The sequence below is a fragment of the Rutidosis leptorrhynchoides genome, chromosome 5 (assembly GCF_046630445.1).
Source record: "Rutidosis leptorrhynchoides isolate AG116_Rl617_1_P2 chromosome 5, CSIRO_AGI_Rlap_v1, whole genome shotgun sequence".
In the NCBI taxonomy this organism is placed as follows: Eukaryota; Viridiplantae; Streptophyta; class Magnoliopsida; order Asterales; family Asteraceae; genus Rutidosis; species Rutidosis leptorrhynchoides.
The window spans coordinates 441659878-441687553 of NC_092337.1; the positions used below are offsets into that span (position 1 = coordinate 441659878).

At 31.6% G+C, this 27676-nt stretch overlaps 1 protein-coding gene across 1 annotated transcript; it reads left to right on the forward strand.

Moving 5' to 3' along the window:
• Positions 1–27073, forward strand: LOC139850105 (secreted RxLR effector protein 161-like). Its single transcript, XM_071839695.1, has 2 exons — positions 1–475; positions 26949–27073. Exons 1-2 carry the CDS (start codon positions 1–3, stop codon positions 27071–27073), a joined length of 600 nt encoding a protein of 199 aa, XP_071695796.1.
• Positions 27074–27676: the final 603 nt, after the last annotated feature.

Here is a 27676-nt window from a genome sequence, read left to right on the forward strand (position 1 = left end):
ATGGCGACTCCTATGGCAACAAATGTAAAACTTACTTTGGAAGGGGAAGGAGAACCGTTCGATAGTACAAAATATAGGGGAATGATTGGATCCCTTCTATACTTAATAGCAAGTCGGCCCGATATCATGTTTAGTGTGTGCTTGTGTGAAAGATTTCAAGAAAATCTGAAGACATTGCACGTTGAGGCCGTCAAAAGAATCTTTAGATACTTAAAAGGGACAATGCATCTTGGGTTATGGTATTCAAAGTTCACCGGGATTGATATTATGTGTTTTGACGATTCCGATCACGGAGGAGCAATGATTGATAGAAAAAGCACAAGTGGAGTATGCGCATTCGTGGGTCTTTGCTTAACATCATGGTTCTCGAAGAAGCAAACGTCTGTTGCATTGTCTACCACCGAAGCCGAATATGTGGCTATGGGAAGAGCATGCGTACAAGTGTTATGGATGAAGCAAACCTTCCTCGATTACAGTATCATCTCATCCGAAATACCCATATGTTGTGATAACAAAAGTGCTATAGACTTATCTAAAAATCAACTATTACACTCTAGGACTAAACACATAGACATTAGGCACCATTTCCTTCGTAACCACGTCCAAAATGGTAATATCGTGATAGATGAAATGTCCCGTTCTTATTGATTAAAAACGTTCCATATTAATTGATTTCGTTGCGAGGTTTTGACCTCTATATGAGACGTTTTTCAAAGACTGCATTCATTTTAAAACAAACCATAACCTTTATTTCATCAATAAAGGTTTAAAAAGCTTTACGTAGATTATCAAATAATGATAATCTAAAATATTCTGTTTACACACGACCATTACATAATGGTTTACAATACAAATATGTTACAACAAAATAAGTTTCTTGAATGCAGTTTTTACACAATATCATACAAGCATGGACTCCAAATCTCGTCCTTATTTAAGTATGCGACAGCGGAAGCTCTTAATAATCACCTGAGAATAAACATGCTTAAAACGTCAACAAAAATGTTGGTGAGTTATAGGTTTAACCTATATATATCAAATCATAATAATAGACCACAAGATTTCATATTTCAATACACATCCCATACATAGAGATAAAAATCATTCATATGGTGAACACCTGGTAACCGACATTAACAAGATGCATATATAAGAATATCCCCATCATTCCGGGACACCCTTCGGATATGATATAAATTTCGAAGTACTAAAGCATCCGGTACTTTGGATGGGGTTTGTTAGACCCAATAGATCTATCTTTAGGATTCGCGTCAATTAGGGTGTCTGTTCCCTAATTCTTAGATTACCAGACTTAATAAAAAGGGGCATATTCGATTTCGATAATTCAACCATAGAATGTAGTTTCACGTACTTGTGTCTATTTTGTAAATCATTTATAAAACCTGCATGTATTCTCATCCCAAAAATATTAGATTTTAAAAGTGGGACTATAACTCACTTTCACAGATTTTTACTTCGTCGGGAAGTAAGACTTGGCCACTGGTTGATTTACAAACCTATAACAATATATACATATATATCAAAGTATGTTCAAAATATATTTACAACACTTTTAATATATTTTGATGTTTTAAGTTTATTAAGTCAGCTGTCCTCGTTAGTAACCTACAACTAGTTGTCCACAGTTAGATGTACAGAAATAATTCGATAAATATTATCTTGAATCAATCCATGACCCAGTGTATACGTATCTCAGTATTGATCACAACTCAAACTATATATATTTTGGAATCAACCTCAACCCTGTATAGCTAACTCCAACATTCACATATAGAGTGTCTATGGTTGTTCCGAAATATATATAGATGTGTCGACATGATAGGTCGAAACATTGTATACGTGTCTATGGTATCTCAAGATTACATAATATACAATACAAGTTGATTAAGTTATGGTTGGAATAGATTTGTTACAAATTTTCACGTAGCTAAAATGAGAAAAATTATCCAATCTTGTTTTTCCCATAACTTCTTCATTTTAAATCCGTTTTGAGTGAATCAAATTGCTATGGTTTCATATTGAACTTTATTTTATGAATCTAAATAGAAAAAGTATAGGTTTATAGTCAGAAAAATAAGTTACAAGTCGTTTTTGTAAAGGTAGTCATTTCAGTCGAAAGAACGACGTCTAGATGACCATTTTAGAAAACATACTTCCACTTTGGGTTTAACCATAATTTTTGGATATAGTTTCATGTTCATAATAAAAATAATTTTCTCAGAATAACAACTTTTAAATCAAAGTTTATCATAGTTTTTAATTAACTAACCCAAAACAGCCCGCGGTGTTACTACGACGGCGTAAATCCGGTTTTACGGTGTTTTTCATGTTTCCAGGTTTTAAATCATTAAGTTAGCATATCATATAGATATAGAACATGTGTTTAGTTGATTTTAAAAGTCAAGTTAGAAGGATTAACTATTGTTTGCGAACAAGTTTAGAATTAACTAAACTATGTTCTAGTGATTACAAGTTTAAACTTTCGAATAAGATAGCTTTATATGTATGAATCGAATGAAGTTATGAACATCATTACTATCTTAAGTTCCTTGGATAAACCTACTGGAAAAGAGAAAAATGGATCTAGCTTCAACGGATCCTTGGATGGCTCGAAGTTCTTGAAGCAGAATCATGACACGAAAACAAGTTCAAGTAAGATCATCACTTGAAATAAGATTGTTATAGTTATAGAAATTGAACCAAAGTTTGAATATGATTATTACCTTGTATTAGAATGATAACCTACTGTAATAAACAAAGATTTCTTGAGGTTGGATGATCACCTTACAAGATTGGAAGTGAGCTAGCAAACTTGAAAGTATTCTTGATTTTATGTAACTAGAACTTGTAAAATATATGAAGAACACTTAGAACATGAAGATAGAACTTGAGAGAGATCAATTAGATGAAGAAAATTGAAGAATGAAAGTGTTTGTAGGTGTTTTTGGTCGTTGGTGTATGGATTAGATATAAAGGATATGTAATTTTGTTTTCATGTAAATAAGTCATGAATGATTACTCATATTTTTGTAATTTTATGAGATATTTCATGCTAGTTGCCAAATGATGGTTCCCACATGTGTTAGGTGACTCACATGGGCTGCTAAGAGCTGATCATTGGAGTGTATATACCAATAGTACATACATCTAAAAGCTGTGTATTGTACGAGTACGAATACGGGTGCATACGAGTAGAATTGTTGATGAAACTGAACGAGGATGTAATTGTAAGCATTTTTGTTAAGTAGAAGTATTTTGATTAGTTTCTTGAAGTCTTTCAAAAGTGTATGAATACATATTAAAACACTACATGTATATACATTTTAACTGAGTCGTTAAGTCATCGTTAGTCGTTACATGTAAATGTTGTTTTGAAACCTTTAGGTTAACGATCTTGTTGAATGTTGTTAACCCATTGTTTATTATAACAAATGAGATGTTAAATTATTAAATTATCATGATATTATGATATATAATATATCTTAGTATGATGTATATACAGTTAAATGTCGTTACAACGATAATCGTTACATATATGTCTCGTTTCGAAATCATTAAGTTAGTAGTCTTATTTTTACATATGTATTTCATTGTTAATACACTTAATAATATATTTACTTATCATTTAACATAATTAACCAAGTGTATCAATATCTTAATATGATTCATATGTACCTAGTACGACGTTGTTATAACGATAATCGTTATATATATCGTTTTCGAGTTTCTTAAATTAATAGTCTCATTTTTATGTATATAACTCATTGTTAAAATACCTAATGAGATACATACTTATAATAAAAACATGTTAACTATATATATAACCATATATATGTCATTGTATAGTTTTTACAAGTTTTAACGTTCGTGAATCACCGGTCAACTTGGGTGGTCAATTGTCTATATGAAACATATTTCAATTAATCAAGTCTTAACAAGTTTGATTGCTTAACATGTTTGAAACATTTAATCATGTAAATATCAATCTCAATTAATATATATAAACATGGAAAAGTTCGGGTCACTACAGTACCTACCCGTTAAATAAATTTCGTCCCGAAATTTTAAGTTGTTGAAGGTGTTGACGAATCTTCTGGAAATAGATGCGGGTATTTCTTCTTCATCTGATCTTCACGCTCCCAGGTGAACTCGGGTCCTCTACGAGCATTCCATCGAACCTTAACAATTGGTATCTTGTTTTGCTTAAGTCTTTTAACCTCACGATCCATTATTTCGACGGGTTCTTCGATGAATTGAAGTTTTTCGTTGATTTGGATTTCATCTAACGGAATAGTGAGATCTTCTTTAGCAAAACATTTCTTCAAATTCGAGACGTGGAAAGTGTTATGTACAGCCGCGAGTTGTTGAGGTAACTCAAGTCGGTAAGCTACTGGTCCGACACGATCAATAATCTTGAATGGTCCAATATACCTTGGATTTAATTTCCCTCGTTTACCAAATCGAACAACGCCTTTCCAAGGTGCAACTTTAAGCATGACCATCTCTCCAATTTCAAATTATATATCTTTTCTTTTAATGTCAGCGTAGCTCTTTTGTCGACTTTGGGCGGTTTTCAACCGTTGTTGAATTTGGATGATCTTCTCGGTAGCTTCTTGTATAATCTCCGGACCCGTAATCTGTCTATCCCCCACTTCACTCCAACAAATCGGAGACCTGCACTTTCTACCATAAAGTGCTTCAAAGGGCGCCATCTCAATGCTTGAATGGTAGCTGTTGTTGTAGGAAAATTCTGCTAACGGTAGATGTCGATCCCAACTGTTTCCGAAATCAATAACACATGCTCGTAGCATGTCTTCAAGCGTTTGTATCGTCCTTTCGCTCTGCCCATCAGTTTGTGGATGATAGGCAGTACTCATGTCTAGACGAGTTCCTAATGCTTGCTGTAATGTCTGCCAGAATCTTGAAATAAATCTGCCATCCCTATCAGAGATAATAGAGATTGGTATTCCATGTCTGGAGACGACTTCCTTCAAATACAGTCGTGCTAACTTCTCCATCTTGTCATCTTCTCTTATTGGCAGGAAGTGTGCTGATTTGGTGAGACGATCAACTATTACCCAAATAGTATCAAAACCACTTGCAGTCCTTGGCAAATTAGTGATGAAATCCATGGTAATGTTTTCCCATTTCCATTCCGGGATTTCGGGTTGTTGAAGTAGACCTGATGGTTTCTGATGCTCAGCTTTGACCTTAGAACACGTCAAACATTCTCCTACGTATTTAGCAACATCGGCTTTCATACCCGGCCACCAAAAATGTTTCTTGAGATCCTTGTACATCTTCCCCGTTCCAGGATGTATTGAGTATCTGGTTTTATGAGCTTCTCTAAGTACCATTTCTCTCATATCTCCAAATTTTGGTACCCAAATCCTTTCAGCCCTATACCGGGTTCCGTCTTCCCGAATATTAAGATGCTTCTCCGATCCTTTGGGTATTTCATCCTTTAAATTTCCCTCTTTTAAAACTCCTTGTTGCGCCTCCTTTATTTGAGTAGTAAGGTTATTATGAATCATTATATTCATATATTTTACTCGAATGGGTTCTCTGTCCTTCCTGCTCAAGGCATCGGCTACCACATTTGCCTTCCCCGGGTGGTAACGAATCTCAAAGTCGTAATCATTCAATAATTCAATCCACCTACGCTGCCTCATATTCAGTTGTTTCTGATTAAATATGTGTTGAAGACTTTTGTGGTCGGTATATATAATACTTTTGACCCCATATAAGTAGTGCCTCTAAGTCTTTAATGCAAAAACAACCGCGCCTAATTCCAAATCATGCGTCGTATAATTTTGTTCGTGAATCTTCAATTGTCTAGACGCATAAGCAATCACCTTCGTTCGTTGCATTAATACACAACCGAGACCTTGCTTTGATGCGTCACAATAAATCACAAAATCATCATTCCCTTCAGGCAATGACAATATAGGTGCCGTAGTTAGCTTTTTCTTCAATAACTGAAACGCTTTCTCTTGTTCATCATTCCATTCAAATTTCTTCCCTTTATGCGTTAATGCAGTCAAGGGTTTTGCTATTCTGGAAAAGTCTTGGATGAACCTTCTGTAGTAACCAGCTAGTCCTAAAAACTGGCGTATGTGTTTCGGAGTTTTCGGGGTTTCCCACTTTTCAATAGTTTCTATCTTTGCCGGATCCACCTTAATACCTTCTTTGTTCACTATGTGACCGAGGAATTGAACTTCTTCCAACCAAAATGCACACTTTGAAAACTTAGCGTACAATTCTTCCTTCCTCAATACTTCTAACACCTTTCTCAAATGTTCACCGTGTTCTTGATCATTCTTTGAGTAAATAAGTATGTCATCAATGAAAACAATGACAAACTTGTCAAGGTATGGTCCACACACTCGGTTCATAAGGTCCATAAACACAGCTGGTGCATTAGTTAAACCAAATGGCATGACCATAAACTCGTAATGACCGTAACGTGTTCTGAAAGCAGTCTTTGGAATATCATCTTCTTTCACCCGCATTTGATGATACCCGGAACGTAAGTCAATCTTTGAATAAACAGACGAGCCTTGTAGTTGATCAAATAAGTCGTCGATTCTCGGTAGTGGGTAGCGGTTCTTGATGGTAAGTTTGTTCAACTCTCGGTAGTCGATACACAACCTGAATGTACCATCTTTCTTCTTAACAAACAAAACAGGAGCTCCCCACGGTGATGTGCTTGGTCGAATGAAACCACACTCTAAAAGTTCTTGTAATTGGCTTTGCAGTTCTTTCATCTCGCTGGGTGCGAGTCTGTAAGGAGCACGAGCTATTGGTGCAGCTCCTGGTACAAGATCTATTTGAAATTCAACGGATCGATGTGGGGGTAATCCCGGTAATTCTTTCGGAAATACATCGGGAAATTCTTTTGCAATGGCAACATCATTGATGCTCTTTTCTTCAGTTTGTACTTTCTCGACGTGTGCTAGAACAGCATAGCAACCTTTTCTTATTAGTTTTTGTGCCTTCAAATTACTAATAAGATGTAGCTTCGTGTTGCCCTTTTCTCCGTACACCATTAAGGGTTTTCCTTTTTCTCGTATAATGCGAATTGCATTTTTGTAACAAACGATCTCTGCTTTCACTTCTTTCAACCAGTCCATACCGATTATCACATCAAAACTCCCTAACTCTACTGGTATCAAATCAATCTTAAATGTTTCGCTAACCAGTTTAATTTCTCGATTCCGACATATATTATCTGCTGAAATTAATTTACCATTTGCTAATTCGAGTAAAAATTTACTATCCAAAGGCGTCAATGGACAACTTAATTTAGCACAAAAATCTCTACTCATATAGCTTCTATCCGCACCCGAATCAAATAGAACGTAAGCAGATTTATTGTCAATAAGAAACGTACCCGTAACAAGCTCCGGGTCTTCCTGTGCCTCTGCCGCATTAATATTGAAAACTCTTCCGCGGCCTTGTCCATTCGTGTTCTCCTGGTTCGGGCAATTTCTAATAATGTGACCCGGTTTTCCACATTTATAACAAACTACATTGGCATAACTTGCTCCGACACTACTTGCTCCGCCATTACTCGTTCCGACACCATTTGTTCCTTTCGTTCTATTAACCCCTGGTCCGTAGACCTCACACTTCACCGCGCTATGACCATTTCTTTTACACTTGTTGCAAAATTTGGTGCAGAACCCCCAGTGATACTTTTCACACCTTTGGCATAGCTGCTTTTGATTGTTGTTGTTGTTGCAGTTATTATTGTTGTTGGGATGATTGTTGTAGTTGATGTTGTTGTTGTTGTTGTTGTTGTTGGGCCGTTTGTTGTAGTTGCGATTGATGTTGCGATTGTTGGGATAATTGTTGCGATTATTGTTGTAATTGCTGTTGTTGTTGTATTGGTGATTCTTATCACCGTTTTCCTCCCACTTTCTTTTGACTTGCTTCACATTGGCCTCTTCAGCAGTCTGTTCTTTAATTCTTTCTTCAATCTGGTTCACTAGTTTGTGAGCCATTCTACATGCCTGTTGTATGGAGGCGGGCTCGTGTGAACTTATATCTTCTTGGATTCTTTCCGGTAATCCTTTCACAAACGCGTCGATCTTCTCTTCCTCATCTTCGAATGCTCCCGGACACAATAGGCACAATTCTGTGAATCGTCTTTCGTACGTGGTAATATCAAATCCTTAGGTTCGTAACCCTCTAAGTTCTGTCTTGAGCTTATTGACCTCGGTTCTGGGATGGTACTTCTCGTTCATCAAGTGCTTGAATGCTGACCACGGTAGTGCGTACGCATCGTCTTGTCCCACTTGCTCTAGATAGGTATTCCACCATGTTAACGCAGAACCTGTGAAGGTATGCGTAGCGTACTTCACTTTGTCCTCTTCAGTACACTTACTTATGGCAAACACCGATTCGACCTTCTCGGTCCACCGTTTCAATCCGATCGGTCCTTCGGTTCCATCAAATTCCAAAGGTTTGCAGGCAGTGAATTCTTTGTAGGTGCATCCTACACGATTTCCTGTACTGCTAGATCCAAGGTTATTGTTGGTATGTAGCGCAGCCTGTACTGCGGCTATGTTTGAAGCTAGAAAAGTACGGAATTCCTCTTCATTCATATTCACGGTGTGTCGAGTAGTCGGTGCCATTTCCTTCAAAATAGTCAAATGGAACAAGTTAATCATACAGAATATTAAGAGTAGTTAATAGTATTTCGTAGCATAATATGAACTCATTTATAAAAGCTTTTTCTTCATATTAGCGTTTTATAAGTTTAAATTCGGGTAGTACCTACCCGTTAAGTTCATACTTAGTAGCTAATATACAATTCAACTACTACAATTCTATATGAAAAACTGATTATAATAATATTTCGCGTTCAAACTTTTACACAATATTTTACAAACTTACAATACCGCTTATTTTACATATAGCAAGAAATATAGCACACAATAAATTTGATACAAGATGGTTGTGAAGATAATTCTAGATAGTACACAAGTCGTTCAGCAAAGGCAATAAAGACACGTAATTCATACGTCCAGAAACAAGTCATGCATTCTGGTTTTACTAGGATTACTTCCCATCCTTGGTCTTGTGGAACATAACCGTTATGGCCGTTGATAAGACAGCGTGTTGTAACGTCGTCAAAGGGACGAGGGTTACGTAATGTCCAACAGTCCCGTAACAATCTAAAAACCTCATTTCTTACCCCAATTACCGACTCCGTCACTTGTGGGAACGTTTTCTTTAATAGTTGTAGCCCGATGTTCTTGTTCTCACTTTGGTGAGAAGCGAACATTACTAATCCGTAAGCATAACATGCTTCTTTATGTTGCATGTTAGCCGCTTTTTCTAAATCACGAAGTCCTATATTCGGATACATTGAGTCGAAATAATTTCTTAACCCGTTGCGTAAAATAGCATTTGGGTTCCCCGCAATATATGCGTCAAAGTAAACACATCGTAACTTATGGGTTTCCCAATGTGATATCCCCCATCTTTCAAACGAAAGCCTTTTATAAACCAAGGCATTCTTGGAACGTTCTTCAAATGTCTTACAAACTGATCTCGCCTTAAATAGTTGTGCCGAAGAATTCTGACCGACTCTAGACAAGATTTCATCAATCATGTCTCCGGGTAGGTCTCTTAAAATATTGTGCTGTCTATCCATTTTGTGTTTTTATACTGTAAAATAGACAAGAGTTAGATTCATAAAATAAATAAAAAAATACTTATTAATACAAGCAATTTTTACATATATCTTAAAGCATAAGCACACTATATTAAATATATTACACCACACGAATACAACTATCTTATTCCGACTCGCTTGTTTCTTCTTCTTCGATTTTGGTTCGTTTTGCCAAGTTTCTATGGATATATGATGTTCCCCTAATACGAGCCGTCGTTTTCCACATTGGTTTAGAAAAACCTGGTGGTTTAGAGGTTCCCGGGTCATTGTTACAACTTAAGGATTTCGGGGGTTGACGATACATATAAAGTTCATCGGGGTTGGAATTAGATTTCTCTATTTTTATGCCCTTTCCCTTATTATTTTCTTTGGCCTTTTTAAATTCAGTTGGGGTAATTTCTATAACATCATCGGAATTCTCGTCGGAATCCGATTCATCAGAGAATTGGTAATCCTCCCAATATTTTGCTTCCTTGGCGGAAACACCATTGACCATAATTAACCTTGGTCGGTTGGTTGAGGATTTTCTTTTACTTAACCGTTTTATTATTTCCCCCACCGGTTCTATTTCTTCATCCGGTTCCGATTTTTCTTCCGGTTCCGATTCTACTTCCGGTTCCGACTCTTCTTCCGGTTCCTCTTCGGGAACTTGTGAATCAGTCCACGAATCATTCCAATTTACATTTGACTCTTCATTATTATTAGGTGAGTCAATGGGACTTGTTCTAGAGGTAGACATCTATCACACAATATCAAACATGTTAAGAGATTAATATATCACATAATATATACATGTTAATAATATATAGTTTCCAACAAAAATGTTAAGCAATCATTTTTAAAGAAAAACACGGTCGAAGTCCAGACTCACTAATGCATCCTAACAAACTCGATAAGACACACTAATGCAAATTTTCTGGTTCTCTAAGACCAACGCTCGGATACCAACTGAAATGTCCCGTTCTTATTGATTAAAAATGTTCCATATTAATTGATTTCGTTGCGAGGTTTTGACCTCTATATGAGACGTTTTTCAAAGACTGCATTCATTTTAAAACAAACCATAACCTTTATTTCATCAATAAAGGTTTAAAAAGTTTTACGTAGATTATCAAATAATGATAATCTAAAATATTCTGTTTACACACGACCATTACATAATGGTTTACAATACAAATATGTTACAACAAAATAAGTTTCTTGAATGCAGTTTTTACACAATATCATACAAGCATGGACTCCAAATCTCGTCCTTATTTAAGTATGCGACAGCGGAAGCTCTTAATAATCACCTGAGAATAAACATGCTTAAAACGTCAACAAAAATGTTGGTGAGTTATAGGTTTAACCTATATATATCAAATCATAATAATAGACCACAAGATTTCATATTTCAATACACATCCCATACATAGAGATAAAAATCATTCATATGGTGAACACCTGGTAACCGACATTAACAAGATGCATATATAAGAATATCCCCATCATTCCGGGACACCCTTCGGATATGATATAAATTTCGAAGTACTAAAGCATCCGGTACTTTGGATGGGGTTTGTTAGACCCAATAGATCTATCTTTAGGATTCGCGTCAATTAGGGTGTCTGTTCCCTAATTCTTAGATTACCAGACTTAATAAAAAGGGGCATATTCGATTTCGATAATTCAACCATAGAATATAGTTTCACGTACTTGTGTCTATTTTGTAAATCATTTATAAAACCTGCATGTATTCTCATCCCAAAAATATTAGATTTTAAAAGTGGGACTATAACTCACTTTCACAGATTTTTACTTCGTCGGGAAGTAAGACTTGGCCACTGGTTGATTCACGAACCTATAACAATATATACATATATATCAAAGTATGTTCAAAATATATTTACAACACTTTTAATATATTTTGATGTTTTAAGTTTATTAAGTTAGCTGTCCTCGTTAGTAACCTACAACTAGTTGTCCACAGTTAGATGTACAGAAATAATTCGATAAATATTATCTTGAATCAATCCACGACCCAGTGTATACGTATCTCAGTATTGATCACAACTCAAACTATATATATTTTGGAATCAACCTCAACCCTGTATAGCTAACTCCAACATTCACATATAGAGTGTCTATGGTGTTCCGAAATATATATAGATGTGTCGACATGATAGGTCGAAACATTATATACGTGTATATGGTATCTCAAGATTACATAATATACAATACAAGTTGATTAAGTTATGGTTGGAATAGATTTGTTACAAATTTTCACGTATCTAAAATGAGAAAAATTATCCAATCTTGTTTTACCCATAACTTCTTCATTTTAAATCCGTTTTGAGTGAATCAAATTGCTATGGTTTCATATTGAACTCTATTTTATGAATCTAAACAGAAAAAGTATAGGTTTATAGTCGGAAAAATAAGTTACAAGTCATTTTTGTAAAGGTAGTCATTTCAGTCGAAAGAACGACGTCTAGATGACCATTTTAGAAAACATACTTCCACTTTAAGTTTAACCATAATTTTTGAATATAGTTTCATGTTCATAATAAAAATAATTTTCTCAGAATAACAACTTTTAAATCAAAGTTTATCATAGTTTTTAATTAACTAACCCAAAACAGCCCGCGGTGTTACTACGACGGCGTAAATCCGGTTTTACGGTGTTTTTCGTGTTTCCAGGTTTTAAATCATTAAGTTAGCATATCATATAGATATAGAATATGTGTTTAGTTGATTTTAAAAGTCAAGTTATATGGATTAACTTTTGTTTGCGAACAAGTTTAGAATTAACTAAATTATGTTCTAGTGATTACAAGTTTAAACCTTCGAATAAGATAGCTTTATATGTATGAATCGAATGATGTTATGAACATCATTACTACCTTAAGTTCCTTGGATAAACCTACTGGAAAAGAGAAAAATGGATCTAGCTTCAACGGATCCTTAGATGGCTCGAAGTTCTTGAAGCAGAATCATGACACGAAAACAAGTTCAAGTAAGATCATCACTTGAAATAAGATTGTTATAGTTATAGAAATTGAACCAAAGTTTGAATATGATTATTACCTTGTATTAGAATGATAACCTACTGTAAGAAACAAAGATTTCTTGAGGTTGGATGATCACCTTACAAGATTGGAAGTGAGCTAGCAAACTTGAAAGTATTCTTGATTTTATGTAACTAGAACTTGTAAAATATATGAAGAACACTTAGAACTTGAAGATAGAACTTGAGAGAGATCAATTAGATGAAGAAAATTGAAGTATTAAAGTGTTTGTAGGTGTTTTTGGTCGTTGGTGTATGGATTAGATATAAAGGATATGTAATTTTGTTTTCATGTAAATAAGTCATGAATAATTACTCATATTTTTGTAATTTTATGAGATATTTCATGCTAGTTGCCAAATGATGGTTTCCACATGTGTTAGGTGACTCACATGGGCTGCTAAGAGCTAATCATTGGAGTGTATATACCAATAGTACATACATCTAAAAGCTGTGTATTGTACGAGTACGAATACGGGTGCATACGAGTAGAATTGTTGATGAAACTGAACGAGGATGTAATTGTAAGCATTTTTGTTAAGTAGAAGTATTTTGATTAGTGTCTTGAAATCTTTCAAAAGTGTATGAATACATATTAAAACACTACATGTATATACATTTTAACTGAGTCGTTAAGTCATCGTTAGTCGTTACATGTAAATGTTGTTTTGAAACCTTTAGGTTAACGATCTTGTTGAATGTTGTTAACCCATTGTTTATTATAACAAATGAGATGTTAAATTATTATATTATCATGATATTATGATATATAATATATCTTAGTATGATGTATATACAGTTAAATGTCGTTACAACGATAATCGTTACATATATGTCTCGTTTCGAAATCATTAAGTTAGTAGTCTTATTTTTACATATGTATTTCATTGTTAATACACTTAATAATATATTTACGTATAATTTAACATAATTAACCAAGTGTATCAATATCTTAATATGATTCATATGTACCTAGTAAGACGTTGTTATAACGATAATCGTTATATATATCGTTTTCGAGTTTCTTAAATTAATAGTCTCATTTTTATGTATATAACTCATTGTTAAAATACCTAATGAGATACATACTTATAATAAAAACATGTTAACTATATATATAACCATATATTTGTCATTGTATAGTTTTTACAAGTTTTAACGTTCGTGAATCACCGGTCAACTTGGGTGGTCAATTGTCTATATGAAACATATTTCAATTAATCAAGTCTTAACAAGTTTGATTGCTTAACATGTTTGAAACATTTAATCATGTAAATATCAATCTCAATTAATATATATAAACATGGAAAAGTTTGGGTCACTACAATAGATAAGGTAGAATCTACAGAAAACATAGCTGGCATATTCACTAAGTCCCTAAAAAAGGAAACCTTTAACTTGCTTAGGAATGGGTTGGGAATGATGGAACATACTCCATAAAATTCTATTCTGATCAAGCACGGTCGAATCACGGTCGACCGTGTTTACAGCCGCCTGGTGTCTGACGATTTTCTTTGTATTTTATGTAATCCCTTTAATATCCAAACAACTTTTTCACCAACCACATATCTTCTTTAAACCCCAACCACTGGATTTCTAGATTTACTTTTGTCTTACCTTCAAGTACTCTTCAAAAATTGGTCCATACTCTTTCAATTCTCTTCAAGGTAAGCATCTAAAATTTTCTTTCAATTTTACTAGATTGATTATATTATAGTCTTTTGAAACTAATAGGAACACTTGTTTCTTGCATGAATTCCTTAAATATATGAGTAAAATTGTTGTAAAAGGCATTTCCTATCAAATGTGTCATAATAGTGATTTCTAGCATAAAAACTCATATATGTTTTAAGTCTTTGAACTCACTCATGCACACACACATATGTTTAAACAAATCATTATGATACTTGTGAATCTCATTACTAGTATCTATTCTTGACAAACATAAAGCAGAATGATGAAACTTGTCTAAATTTTCAAAAAGAAAAATAGCACAATTTAATTATATCAATGTTGAGGGAGAATGAATAAAAACATAGTGATGTTTCTACTAAGTTTGAAAATCCATCAAGGGATGAAGAGCTGGTTTGTAATGTTACTGAGGATGAGAAAAGGAAAGAAGTTGACAATGCTGAGAAGCTGCAGGTTGGACCAGACGGTTCCGATTTTGAGTTAGAGCCCAAGTCTTTATGTGTGTTGATTAAGATTCCAATCATAATATTCAAAAGTTAATCACTTTATTTTGATGATGACACAAAAGAGATAAATGGTTAATCATATGTAAGATGACATGAGTTCATAAGCCTAAACTATCTCTAGCAAAAGACCAATGCATAAGAAATCATCTTGGTAAAAATGGTACGCGGCTGCACTACCGTCGACCGTGAAACCAACCATGTGTGTCCTGTACCAATGAATTCAAGTTTTTCTAAAACTATCAATCTATGGCTAACCTCACGGTCGACCGCTGCTCGACTACAATTTTCTCTGTTACCAAATTCATCCACTTTAAGTTAGACCACTCTGAGGCATCTATAATTTATAAAACCTTTTTAAACATACTTATAATAGTTGCCCTCTTTGATCTCAAAGGAGTTTTGAACCAAAAGATGTTAATTTTTACTAATCACACCTAATGACATCTTAATGACATTTTAATTCAAATTTAGATTAAACACACAAGTGTTATATCTTTTTATCATAATACATAATGTCATTTAAACATACTAATAATGGTCATTGAAGTCCCAACTAAAGAGTTGCTCTCCCATTAGTTTTATGTACCACTGCATGTATGTAAATGTGATTAGTTCAAGCTAGTCAAAATTGTAACAAGGATTATTATGTTCAAACTAGATTCAAACTAGTTCATTTGAGTTGTAGGGCGATATACTTCCATTAGCAAAATGAAAAGTAATTAAGAAAGGTTGATGAAGATTTTGGAAGATAAAGGTTTGTCAAGAGACAAAATTCTGCAATTGCCTCTTTAAGTAATCAATGAAAAATGGTCAAAGCTTGAAGACTTTCTTCTTTTATGGACATGTCAACCTCCATGCTTATGTCCAAAACAAAAGGGGTAATAGGGATGATTTCAGAGATACTTGTCCTCTAGTTGCAGCTATTCAACAAGGAAAATGACAATTTTCAAAGGACAAAAATGGCCATAAGAATCAGATGTCAGAGGTGCACGGTCGAACCGAGCCGTGTAGCTTCCAGGCAGATTTCTCTTTCCTATAAAAGCCAAGCCTTGAAGCATTTGAAGATCACCTCTTGCACTCATATTTTCTCATACTTACTAATATCATTCTTATAATTAAATTGTAATCTTTTTAGAGTGATTCTAGCAAGATTACTTGTAAGCTTAAGTTGTAAGTTTACTTGTAAACTATCTTCTTAAATGGATCTAGAAGGTAGTTGTGTTTTCACTAGGATAGTTCATTAGGATCTTGTGGTAAGATCTATAGGTGTTTGTGAAGTCTTCAAATGGACGTAAGAGTTCATAAGTTGCGACTTATCGAAGTACTAGTGTTGTATTCGGACACTCTGCCGAGTTTGGAGTATCATAGTGAAGAAAAATCTCAATTCGTAGAATCGAGGAGTGGATTAAGGAAGATTAGTTAACATCTTCCTGAATCACTATAAATCGTTGTGTTTGTTTTCTCTTCCCTTATCTTTTTGATTATATCTTTAAATATATATATCTTTTTAGTATTATTTGAGAACAAACATTTCAAATCACACTATATTAAGTTCAAGTTCAAGAAACGTAAAGAAATCTTTAAAAATCGACTAAGTAATTATTCACCCCCCCCTCTAGTTACTTACAATTGGTATTAGAGCGGTTGTTTCATGACCCGTCCTAATCCATCTGGACGAACACATTACATTTGGTTATATCGCGAGGTACTTGACCTCTATATGATACATTTTACAAACATTGCATTCGTTTTTAAAAAGACAAACTTTCTTTACATCGAAAGTTGACGACATGCATATCCTTTCATAATATATCCAACTATAATTTACTTAATAATAATCTTGATGAACTCAACGACTCGATTGCAACGTCTTTTGAAATATGTCATGAATGACTCCAAGTAATGTCTCTAAAATGAGCAAATGCACAGCGAAAAATTTCTTTCATACTTAAGAATAAACATGCTTTCAAGTGTCAACAAAAAGGTTGGTGAGTTCATTAGTTTATCATAAACAATCATTTCCATTAATTTAATAGAACACAAGATTTTCATTTCATTTCTCATAAATATCATGCATCTGCATAAAAATCATTCATATGGATTGAACACCTGGTAACCGACATTAACAAAATGCATCTAGAATATCCCCATATATAAATATCGAAGTACTAAATCAGTTCAAATTCTCTGACTGGGGCGTGTCAAAGCCCATAGATCTATCTTTAGGATTCGCGTCAATTGGTTGCAATTATAATAAACACCAATTCTTAGGCTACCAAGTTCAACAAGGGTGATATCCGGTATAACAATTCAACCATAGAATGTTTCGATTACTTGTGTCTATTTCGTCAAACATTTATAAAAGTGCATGTATTCTCAGTCCCAAAAATGTACATTGCAAAAGCATTTAAAAAGGAGCAAATAAAACTCACTGTACTGTATTTTGTAGTAAAAATATATATGACGTCATTTATCAAGTGTAGGGTTGGCCTCGGATTCACGAACCTATATCATTGGTATGTATATATTAAAACGTATAATCGTAATCGAACAATTTATTATATCTTAAATTATATATTATATATTTTATTTGTGTTTATATTCAAAATGGTTATTATTTATATAGTTATATTAATATATCCATACTTGTTTAATATTATATTTAAAAATCAATAGTTTGTCATTTGTAAGTATTTGTATAAATAATATTAGTAAGTTTGATATATATAGTTATATGAAATTTTAATATAATTATAGCATAAGTAATAGGTATATTTTATGTACAAAATATTTATCTGCTTAAAAAGGTAGTTTTTGAGATTAATAAAGATAATATTAATAATCATAGTATTTAATAATAATACCTATTTTGATAATAATATTAGTAATAACAATAATAATAATAATAATTATAATTGTAACTAGGGTTATGATAATGATATTAGTAATTACCTAATAGTAATACTCTTGATAATACAACTACTAATGCTTATAATCATGTTCTTGGTAACAATAATAATAATCTTAGTATTAATATTAATAGTGATAATAATATTTACGGTTATGTTAATAATACTCATTTTAAATGATAATAATATGTAATGGCATTATCATATTATTATTAATAATTAACTTAACCATAATAATAGTAATAGTAATTTTTAATAATAACAATACTAATAATTGTAATCACAATAATAATATTGATAATATTTATAATAATACACATGTTGATAATAATAATAATAACTATAATATTTATATAATGATACTTAAGTTAATAATAATAATAATCCTAATAACTAATAAATGGTACTAATAATAACCCTAGTCATGTTAAAAAATAATAATACATTCATTAGTAATGGTATTAATAATAATAATCATAATACTTGTGCTAACCATAATTAATAATAATAATAATAATAATTATAATAATAATAATAATAATAATAATAATAATAATAATAATAATAATAATAATAATAATAATAATAATAATAGAAATAAAAAAAAGATTTATACCCTTTAAAGCTTTGTGTAAAAAGAATTGCCCCCAACGAGACTCGAACCCGCGACCTCCCAAATACCCGTTAACACCACAAACCAATTCGCTGTTTCTACTTTATGATATAATAAGAATCCCAAATTTATTTAACTAATTTCCTGTTTTAACTTCCCTTCTTCTTCAACAGACTACATGGTCGACCAGGGAATTCAAGTATAATCACTTATAACAAATTTAAGGATGAAAATACGATTTGAGAAAGAGTATAGAAACATTTAGAGACTTAGTGAATTCATTAAATCAATAAAAGATTTAAAAAAATTTCGCTGTACAGAACTATAAAACTCGTTATGAACCATAAATCAAATTCGAAGTTTAAATGCGTTTTAGACAAAGATCAAAACATAAAAGATGTTTCAAACCCTTCCTATAATCTAACTGTAACCTCAATTGAATCAGAAACATCGATTTGCATTCGAAATTGGTGATGAACAAAAGTTTGACCTTTTTGAAATTTTAACTTTGACTCAAGAATTAGAGATCGATAACAAGAATTAGGATTTGAAACTTGATAGAGAGTTTTCATATGGGATTCCTAACATATTGGCATTTTTACATTTTGAAATATCATTTAAAATCGAGCCTTTGAATTTAGTAACTGGAAGCAGAGTTGTCGAGCAAAAACTAAAAAGAAAAAATATGTTTCTGGTATTAAACTCAACCAATTGAGTTGATTGAAATTGATATCAGTAAGAGTTAAATGTTTCTCACCCATATCATTGAATAATTCGTTTGTCAAATATTGTGTGAAGGTCGACAGAAGGTTAACTCAAAAATAGAAGAATTGAAATTTGCAAGTGAGGTTAAACAGGATTTGGAATCTTTCGGTTTAACTTCAACAATTAGAAGCAGTATCTTTCAATCAGATACAGTTTGACAGTGATTTAGAACAGCTTTTAGGATCCTATGATCTTGCATACGTATATATTTATTTTAAAATAGTTATAACCGTAATTATATATATTTTTCTATATATATATTTTCATATATATAAACCTGTATTTTTTTATATGTGTATATGTTTTTATATATTTGTATTTATATCTTGTTCATACATATATGTATATATATATATATATATATATCACATTCTTAAATTTGATAACTAACTAATATAATTATATTAATACTATTATTATTAATAATTAATAATACCAATAATAATATTATCAGTAATATTATTGGTAAAGATTTATAATAATAAATAATAAATAATGATAAAATAATATTAATACTAACAATAATTATAATACAAATACATAATTATTACAATTATAATAACTGATAATATTTAGATTACAATTATAATATATACATAAAACTGATATTGATTTTGATATTAGTGTTAGTATTATAATGAAAGAAATAACATGGTTATAATAACGACTATATTCTTAACTTGTATTTACATTTTATATATACAATTTATTAATTATGTAACATTTAATAATTATATATATAGTAGCTTACATTGGGTATTAAATTCTTACATATATACATATTTATTTACAACCAATTGTTCGTGAATCGTCGGGAATGGTCGAATGGTTAAATGAAACTATGTAAACAGTTCAAAAGTTTTGAGACTCAACATTACAAACTTTACTTATCGTATTGACATCCTATAAAGATTAAGTTTAAATTTGGTCAAAAATTTCTGAGTCGACACAATACCTACCCGTTAAAGAAATTTCGTCCCGAAATTTGAGTGAGGTCATCATAGTTAACCATAAAAATACTTTTATGACGAATATGAGCTGATAAATAGAGTTTTATCATCATTGAGTAATATGGATAAAACAATTTGATTATTCAAAGAGCACGAATGAAGCTATCATAAAAGAGTGAGATGAATAAATAAAGTTTCGTCTTAACTTTTGACGTTGTCTTGGTTGAATTCCGGAATTCAAGGAATTTAAAAGAAAATCTTTGGAAATCTATAAGATCTGATTCTTCGGCGAATAAGGAAATCAGGATCTCTCTAATTAAATGTGGAGATCTGACTTGATTACTCTGTCTGGAATTTCCATTATAAATTAAACTCTTACGTTCCATTATTTTCACCATTCCTATACTTTCTTTCTTAGTTCATACATCCAATAGATTGTGAAAATGCTTAATCCCGTTCTAATCCTTGATATTTTACTAATTATCATTTCTGTCATCCTTCTTTTCAATCTTCCACTTGAAGAATCTGTTTACTTCTACTATTACCTTGGGGTGATACTATTCTTAATTATACCGTGTCTTTATATTACTATTCGTATTAATATCCACGGTTTGTAACCTTCGTGTTATTATTGAGCTTTATATTTTCTCTTATATTTTGGAGCTCTTTGCCTTTTTATTATCTTCTCGACCTCTAGTAAAGCGAGTAATGGTCCAGAATTCATAAATATGGAGTTTTGAATGAACTCCATGTTCTAAGCAAGAAAGAACGTGATCGCACGATTTGATTTGTCAAATTACCAGAATCACTGAGAATAGAACTATCAAGAACATATTTTCTTGATATGTTCAGAAGTTATACAGAATGAAAGAGTTATGTAACATGACATATGATGATGTTATAGTCCGTGAATCATCATGTTTCATTAGAAACTCAGCATGACTTACTGTAATATAATCACGTTGATCAAGTGTCATTATATTATACTAATTCATGCATCAATTTTTTTACATTTCTCCAGAATTCATTCATAAATTAAACTTAGATTTTACAGAAGTTTCCAATATAATGAAACACAGGATGCACGAAGAGGTATATAATCTCGGACAAGAATATTTAAGAAAATATCCTCAGAAATATCGAAGATATTTATGATGATATTTTGGAATTTCCAAGTTCGAAGGTTGATGAAGAAAAATTTTCCGCAAGATTTTAACATGACTTCGAAGCAAGATATTCTCTAAAGATTTCAACGGATCCAGAATTACCTGGATTCTTTGAATATAGGGTATGGTCCTTGTATTTGTCCTTGGTCTCCTTCGTGGTTAGCTCAATCCGTTTTCCAGTTCCAACTTTTCTGAGCTTTTCCAACATACTATTCTTTATCATAAAACTTCTGACGATTAAGGTCGTTTACGGTTTTTGCTGCTTCATCAGCATTTCGAGGACTAGTTCGCAGTTCGGGGTGTTTTTCAGAAACTTCACATTCAAGCATGTAAGTTCAGATGATAGACGTTATATGTACACATATAACTGTTGGCATAGGCATGCTGCGAGATTTCAAAATACTTATTGCTAATTCCCGATGATTCGTATCGAAATTCTTGTTACAAGATGCAGATGAGTAAATGATGGGGTTTTGATAAATATAATGATTTTTCGGAAAATCCTAGATCATTACAGTTGCTGATAAGTTTACTGTAATGTGGTGGAATATAAGCGGTTCCCCGGTAACGATGGCGAAAAGGCAACGTATATATCAAGTTTATAATAAGGCTGTTTCGACTGAAAAGTCGAAGTTGACTTGCTGGAGCTGTGACAAAACTGACTACTTTGAAAAAGAATTGGAATGCTATTTTCGGTAATAACAATGCCAAAGGAGCTAGCACAGATACGTGTTAAACGTTTACTTAGGTTTTGAGTGTTTTTCAGGTGAATAACTATATGTATCAATCTTTTCTTCCGTAGATGAAGTTCGGTTGGTTCATCCTCTCGATTGAGGTGTTTTCAAGAATCATGAAAGATTTGAACGCAGATTGTAATCGTCAGGATACAAATGAGGTTTAAGATGAAATCAAGTGGCAAACTTGAAGAGATGTTTAGTTTTGTATGTTATAATCAATATTTTAATTCATTTTAATTGTCCAATGTTATTAGTCCACAGTCGATAGTCCACATTTAACAGTCTAATAATTCATATATAGTTTAATATATAATATTCGAATTAATTAATACATATCGTGACCCGTGTACATGTCTCAGACTCGATCACAACTCAAAGTATATATATTATTGTAGAATTAACATCAACCCTGTATAGCTAACTCTAGCATTACTGCATATAGAGTGTCTATAGTTATTAAAAATAATATATATAGATGCGTCGATATGATATGTCAAAACCTTGTATACGTGTCCCGATATTTAAAGTGCGTAAAATAAATAACAGAAATTAAATGATGATAAATAAAATTTCGAGAATTAAAATTGCGATAAATAAATTGCGATAAATAAAAGGTAATACGGAATTAACAGTTAGCTAGGAACAGTTAGCGTTGATTCTTAACAAAATTTCTCATAGTTAATTTGTTTGTTTCTAACAAATTTTATTTTGTCCAATGTTTTCTTCATTATGCCACTTGTTGGATTCTGATAAATTAAAATCCAAATATGAATTTGAATAAAAATGGTTATTCTGCGATGAACGGATACATATATCTGTGGATGTAAGTAGGATAGTAAATGACTGTTGAATCAGATTCGAAGAATGTACAATGTAACTTATTAATGTGAAATCTAAATATTCCTTGGGTATTACCTACCCGTTAAAATATTTTCACCATTAACAGTTTGTACAATAAAAATTTTAATTACAATCTTTATGAAAACATATATACATATATATTTTCTTCAGACGTAATCATGGATTTAATGAGTCAATGTGATATTAAACTCATTAGATTTACGGCTAGAACTAGAGTACATAATCTCTAAAACAATAGAGATTACATAATCGCCATGAAGGACGAAGATAGTTTATGTAGAACGATTCGTAGAACGATGATTATGCTTGAGGTATAGATTGCGAGGTTGAGACGTGTGATGATGTTGTTGATGTTGGTACTGGTTATGCTGCTGGTGCTGCTGATGGTGGTACTGTTGCTGTCAGAGCTACAAGTATTGTTGGTGCTGAGGTTGGTGATGATGTTGGTGTAGTAAGTATAGCTTGTAAATCACGCACCATTCTTGTCAGGGTTTCTATCCTACCCTCTATCATTTCTATCCATCCACTCATCTGATTCGATAGATCTTAATTATCAATTCGAAGTTCCCTAACTTCTTCTAATATTCCCCTTCGATTGGTATTCGGAAGTAGAGGTTGAATATTTTCTGAGATTGTAGTAATGCGACCTTCGAGGTGGAAAACTTTAGCAAGAAGGGTGAATACAGTGTTGCGCATAGGTTCGCCGATGAGTACATCATTTTCTCCGATGTTAGGAGGTAAGTTTGGTTCGCGGTAGTGCTCGCCTTCTTCATTTCTCCATCGAGTGAGTAAGTCTCGGACCCAAAATAGCTAAATGGTGGAGACACTTCGGGTTCATTGACTTCGGAGTCTACTTCAATACGCATCTCGAAATTGCTTCCGGAACTAATGGAATCCAAGCTAGGTGTAGTATCCATCTCTTATGACCAGGTAGAGGATTTTCGATATGAAATGATATTCGGTTATAGGATAATATTCTAATTATATAGAATATCTAATATAGTACAGAAGATCCCGTAGATTACGGAGGAAATTAAGGAAACGTGTCAGATAAAGTCTACAGTAATCAGATATGCTAAGATATGGATTTACCAATACACTATTCATGCAATCAATGCAGTAAGATGTGTCTAGACTAGGAATGATAAACAGGTAATTTACTAAGGATGATAAGTAGATGATTTTTTGACACGAAATGATAAGCAAAACTTTTGACATGCAGACACGGTTGAAGTCCAGACTCACTAATGCATCTAAATAACTATCAGTTAGGCACACTAATGCAAGACCTGGTTCGCTAAGACCACCGCTCTGATACCAACTTTCATGACCCGTTCTAATCCATCTGGACGAATACATTACATTTGGTTACATCGCGAGGTACTTGACCTCTATATGATACATTTTACAAACATTGCATTCATTTTTAAAAAGACAAACTTTCTTTACATCAAAAGTTGACGACATGCATATCCTTTCATAATATATCCAACTATAATTGACTTAATAATAATCTTGATAAACTCAACGACTCGAATGCAACGTCTTTTGAAATATGTCATGAATGACTCCAAGTAATGTCTCTAAAATGAGCAAATGCACAGCGAAAGATTTCTTTCATACCTGAGATTAAACATGCTTTCAAGTGCCAACCAAAAGGTTGGTGAGTTCATTAGTTTATCATAAACAATCATTTCCATTAATTTAATAGACCACGAGATTTTCATTTCATTTCTCATAAATATCATGCATCTGCATAAAAATCATTCATATGGATTGAACACCTGGTAACCGACATTAACAAAATGCATCTAGAATATCCCCATATATAAATATCGAAGTAATAAATTAGTTCAAATTCTCTGACTGGGGCGTGTCAAAGCCCATAGATCTATCTTTAGGATTCGCGTCAATTGGTGGCAATTATAATAAACACCAATTCTTAGGCTACCAAGTTCAACAAGGGTGATATCCGGTATAACAATTCAACCATAGAATATTTCGATTACTTGTGTCTATTTCGTCAAACATTTATAAAAGTGCATGTATTCTCAGTCCCAAAAATTTATATTGCAAAAGCATTTAAAAAGGGAGCAAATGAAACTCACTGTACTGTATTTTGTAGTAAAAATACATATGACGTCATTTATCAAGTGTAGGGTTGGCCTCGGATTCACGAACCTATATCATTGGTATGTATATATTAAAACGTATAATCGTAATCGAACAATTTATTATATCTTAAATTATATATTATATATTTTATTTGTGTTTATATTCAAAATGGTTATTATTTATATAGTTATATTAATATATCCATACTTGTTTAATATTATATTTAAAAATTAATAGTTTGTTATTTGTAAGTATTTGTATAAATAATATTAGTAAGTTTGATATATATAGTTATATGAAATTTTAATATAATTATAGTATAAGTAATAGGTATATTTTATGTACAAAATATTTATCTGCTTAAAAATGTAGTTTTTGAGATTAATAAAGATAATATTAATAATCATAGTATTTAATAATAATAATACCTATTTTGATAATAATATTAGTAATAACAATAATAATAATAATTATAATTGTAACTAGGGTTATGATAACGATATTAGTAATTACCTAATAGTAATACTCATGATAATACAACTACTAATGCTTATAATCATGTTCTTGGTAACAATAATAATAATCTTAGTATTAATATTAATAGTGATAATAATATTTACGGTTTTGTTAATAATACTCGTTTTAAATGATAATAATATGTAATGGCATTATCATATTATTATTAATAATTAACTTAACCATAATAATAGTAATAGTAATTTTTAATAATAACAATACTAATAATTGTAATCACAATAATAATATTGATAATATTTATAATAATACACATGTTGATAATAATAATAATAACTCTAATATTTATATAATGATACTTAGGTTAATAATAATAATAATCCTAATAACTAATAAATGGTACTAATAATAATCCTAGTCATGTTAAAAAATAATAATACATTCATTAGTAATGGTATTAATAATAATAATCATAATACTTATGATAACCATAATTAATAATAATAATAATAATAATAATAATAATAATAATAATAATAATAATAATAATAATAATAATAATAATAATAATAATAAAAATAATAATAGAAATAAAAAAATAAAAGATTTATACCCTTTAAAGCTTTGTGTAAAAAGAATTGCCCCCAACGAGACTCGAACCCGCGACCTCCCGAATACCCGTTAACACCACAAACCAATCCGCTGTTTCTACTTTCTGATATAATAAGAATCCCAAATTTATTTAACTAATTTCCTGTTTTAACTTCCCTTCTTCTTCAACAGATTACATGGTCGACCAGGGAATTCAAGTATAATCACTTATAACAAATTTAAGGATGAAAATACGATTTGAGAAAGAGTACAGAAACATTTAGAGACTTAGTGAATTCATTAAATCAATAAAAGATTTAAAAAAATTTCGCTGTACAGAACTATAAAACTCGTTATGAACCATAAATCAAATTTGACGTTTAAATGTGTTTTAGATAAAGATCGAAACATAGAAGATGTTTCAAACCCTTCCTATAATCTAACTGTAACCTCAATTGAATCAGAAACATCGATTTGCATTCGAAATTGGTGATGAACAAAAGTTTGACCTTTTTGAAATTTTAACTTTGACTCAAGAATTAGAGATCGATAACAAGAATTAGGATTTGAAACTTGACAGAGAGTTTTCATATGGGATTCCTAACAGATTAGCATTTTTACATTTTGAAATATCATTTAAAATCGAGCCTTTGAATTTAGTAACAGGAAACAGAGTTGTCGAGCAAAAACTAAAAAGAAAAAATATGTTTCTGGTTTTAAACTCAACCAATTGAGTTGATTGAAATTGATATCAGTAAGAGTTTAATTTTTCTCACCCATATCATTGGATAATTCATTTGTCAAATATTGTGTGAAGGTCGACAGAAGGTTAACTCAAAAACAGAAGAATTGAAATTTGCAAGTGAGGTTAAACAGGATTTGGAATGTTTCTGTTTAACTTCAACAATTAGAAGCAGTATCTTTCAATCAGATACAGTTTGACAGTGATTTAGAACAGCTTTTAGGATCCTATGATCTTGCATACGTATATATTTATTTTAAAATAGTTATAACCGTAATTATATATATTTTTCTATATATATAAACCTGTATTTTTTTATATGTGTATATGTTTTTATATATTTGTATTTATATTTTGTTCATACATATATGTATATATATATCACATTCTTAAATTTGATAACTAACTTGTATAATTATATTAATACTATTATTATTAATAATCAATAATACCAATAATAATATTATCAGTAATATTATTGGTAAAGATTTATAATAATAAATAATAAATAATGATAAAATAATATTAATACTAACAATAATTATAATACAAATACATAATGATAACAATTATAATAACTGATCATATTTAGATTACAATTATAATATATACATAAAACTGATATTGATTTTGATATTAGTGTTAGTATTATAATGAAAGAAATAACATGGTTATAATAACGACTATATTCTTAACTTGTATTTACACTTTATATATACAATTTATTAATTATGTAGCATTTAATAATTATATATATAGTAGCTTACATTGGGTATTAAATTCTTACATATATACATATTTAT

Excerpts from the sequence above, each read along its gene's own strand:
- LOC139850105 (XM_071839695.1), top strand. The coding sequence starts at position 1 with ATGGCGACTCCTATGGCAACAAATGTAAAACTTACTTTGGAAGGGGAA. Across the intron at positions 476-26,948 it reads GCAAACCTTCCTCGATTACA|GTCGACAGAAGGTTAACTCA; the intron begins GTATCATCTCAT and ends TATTGTGTGAAG.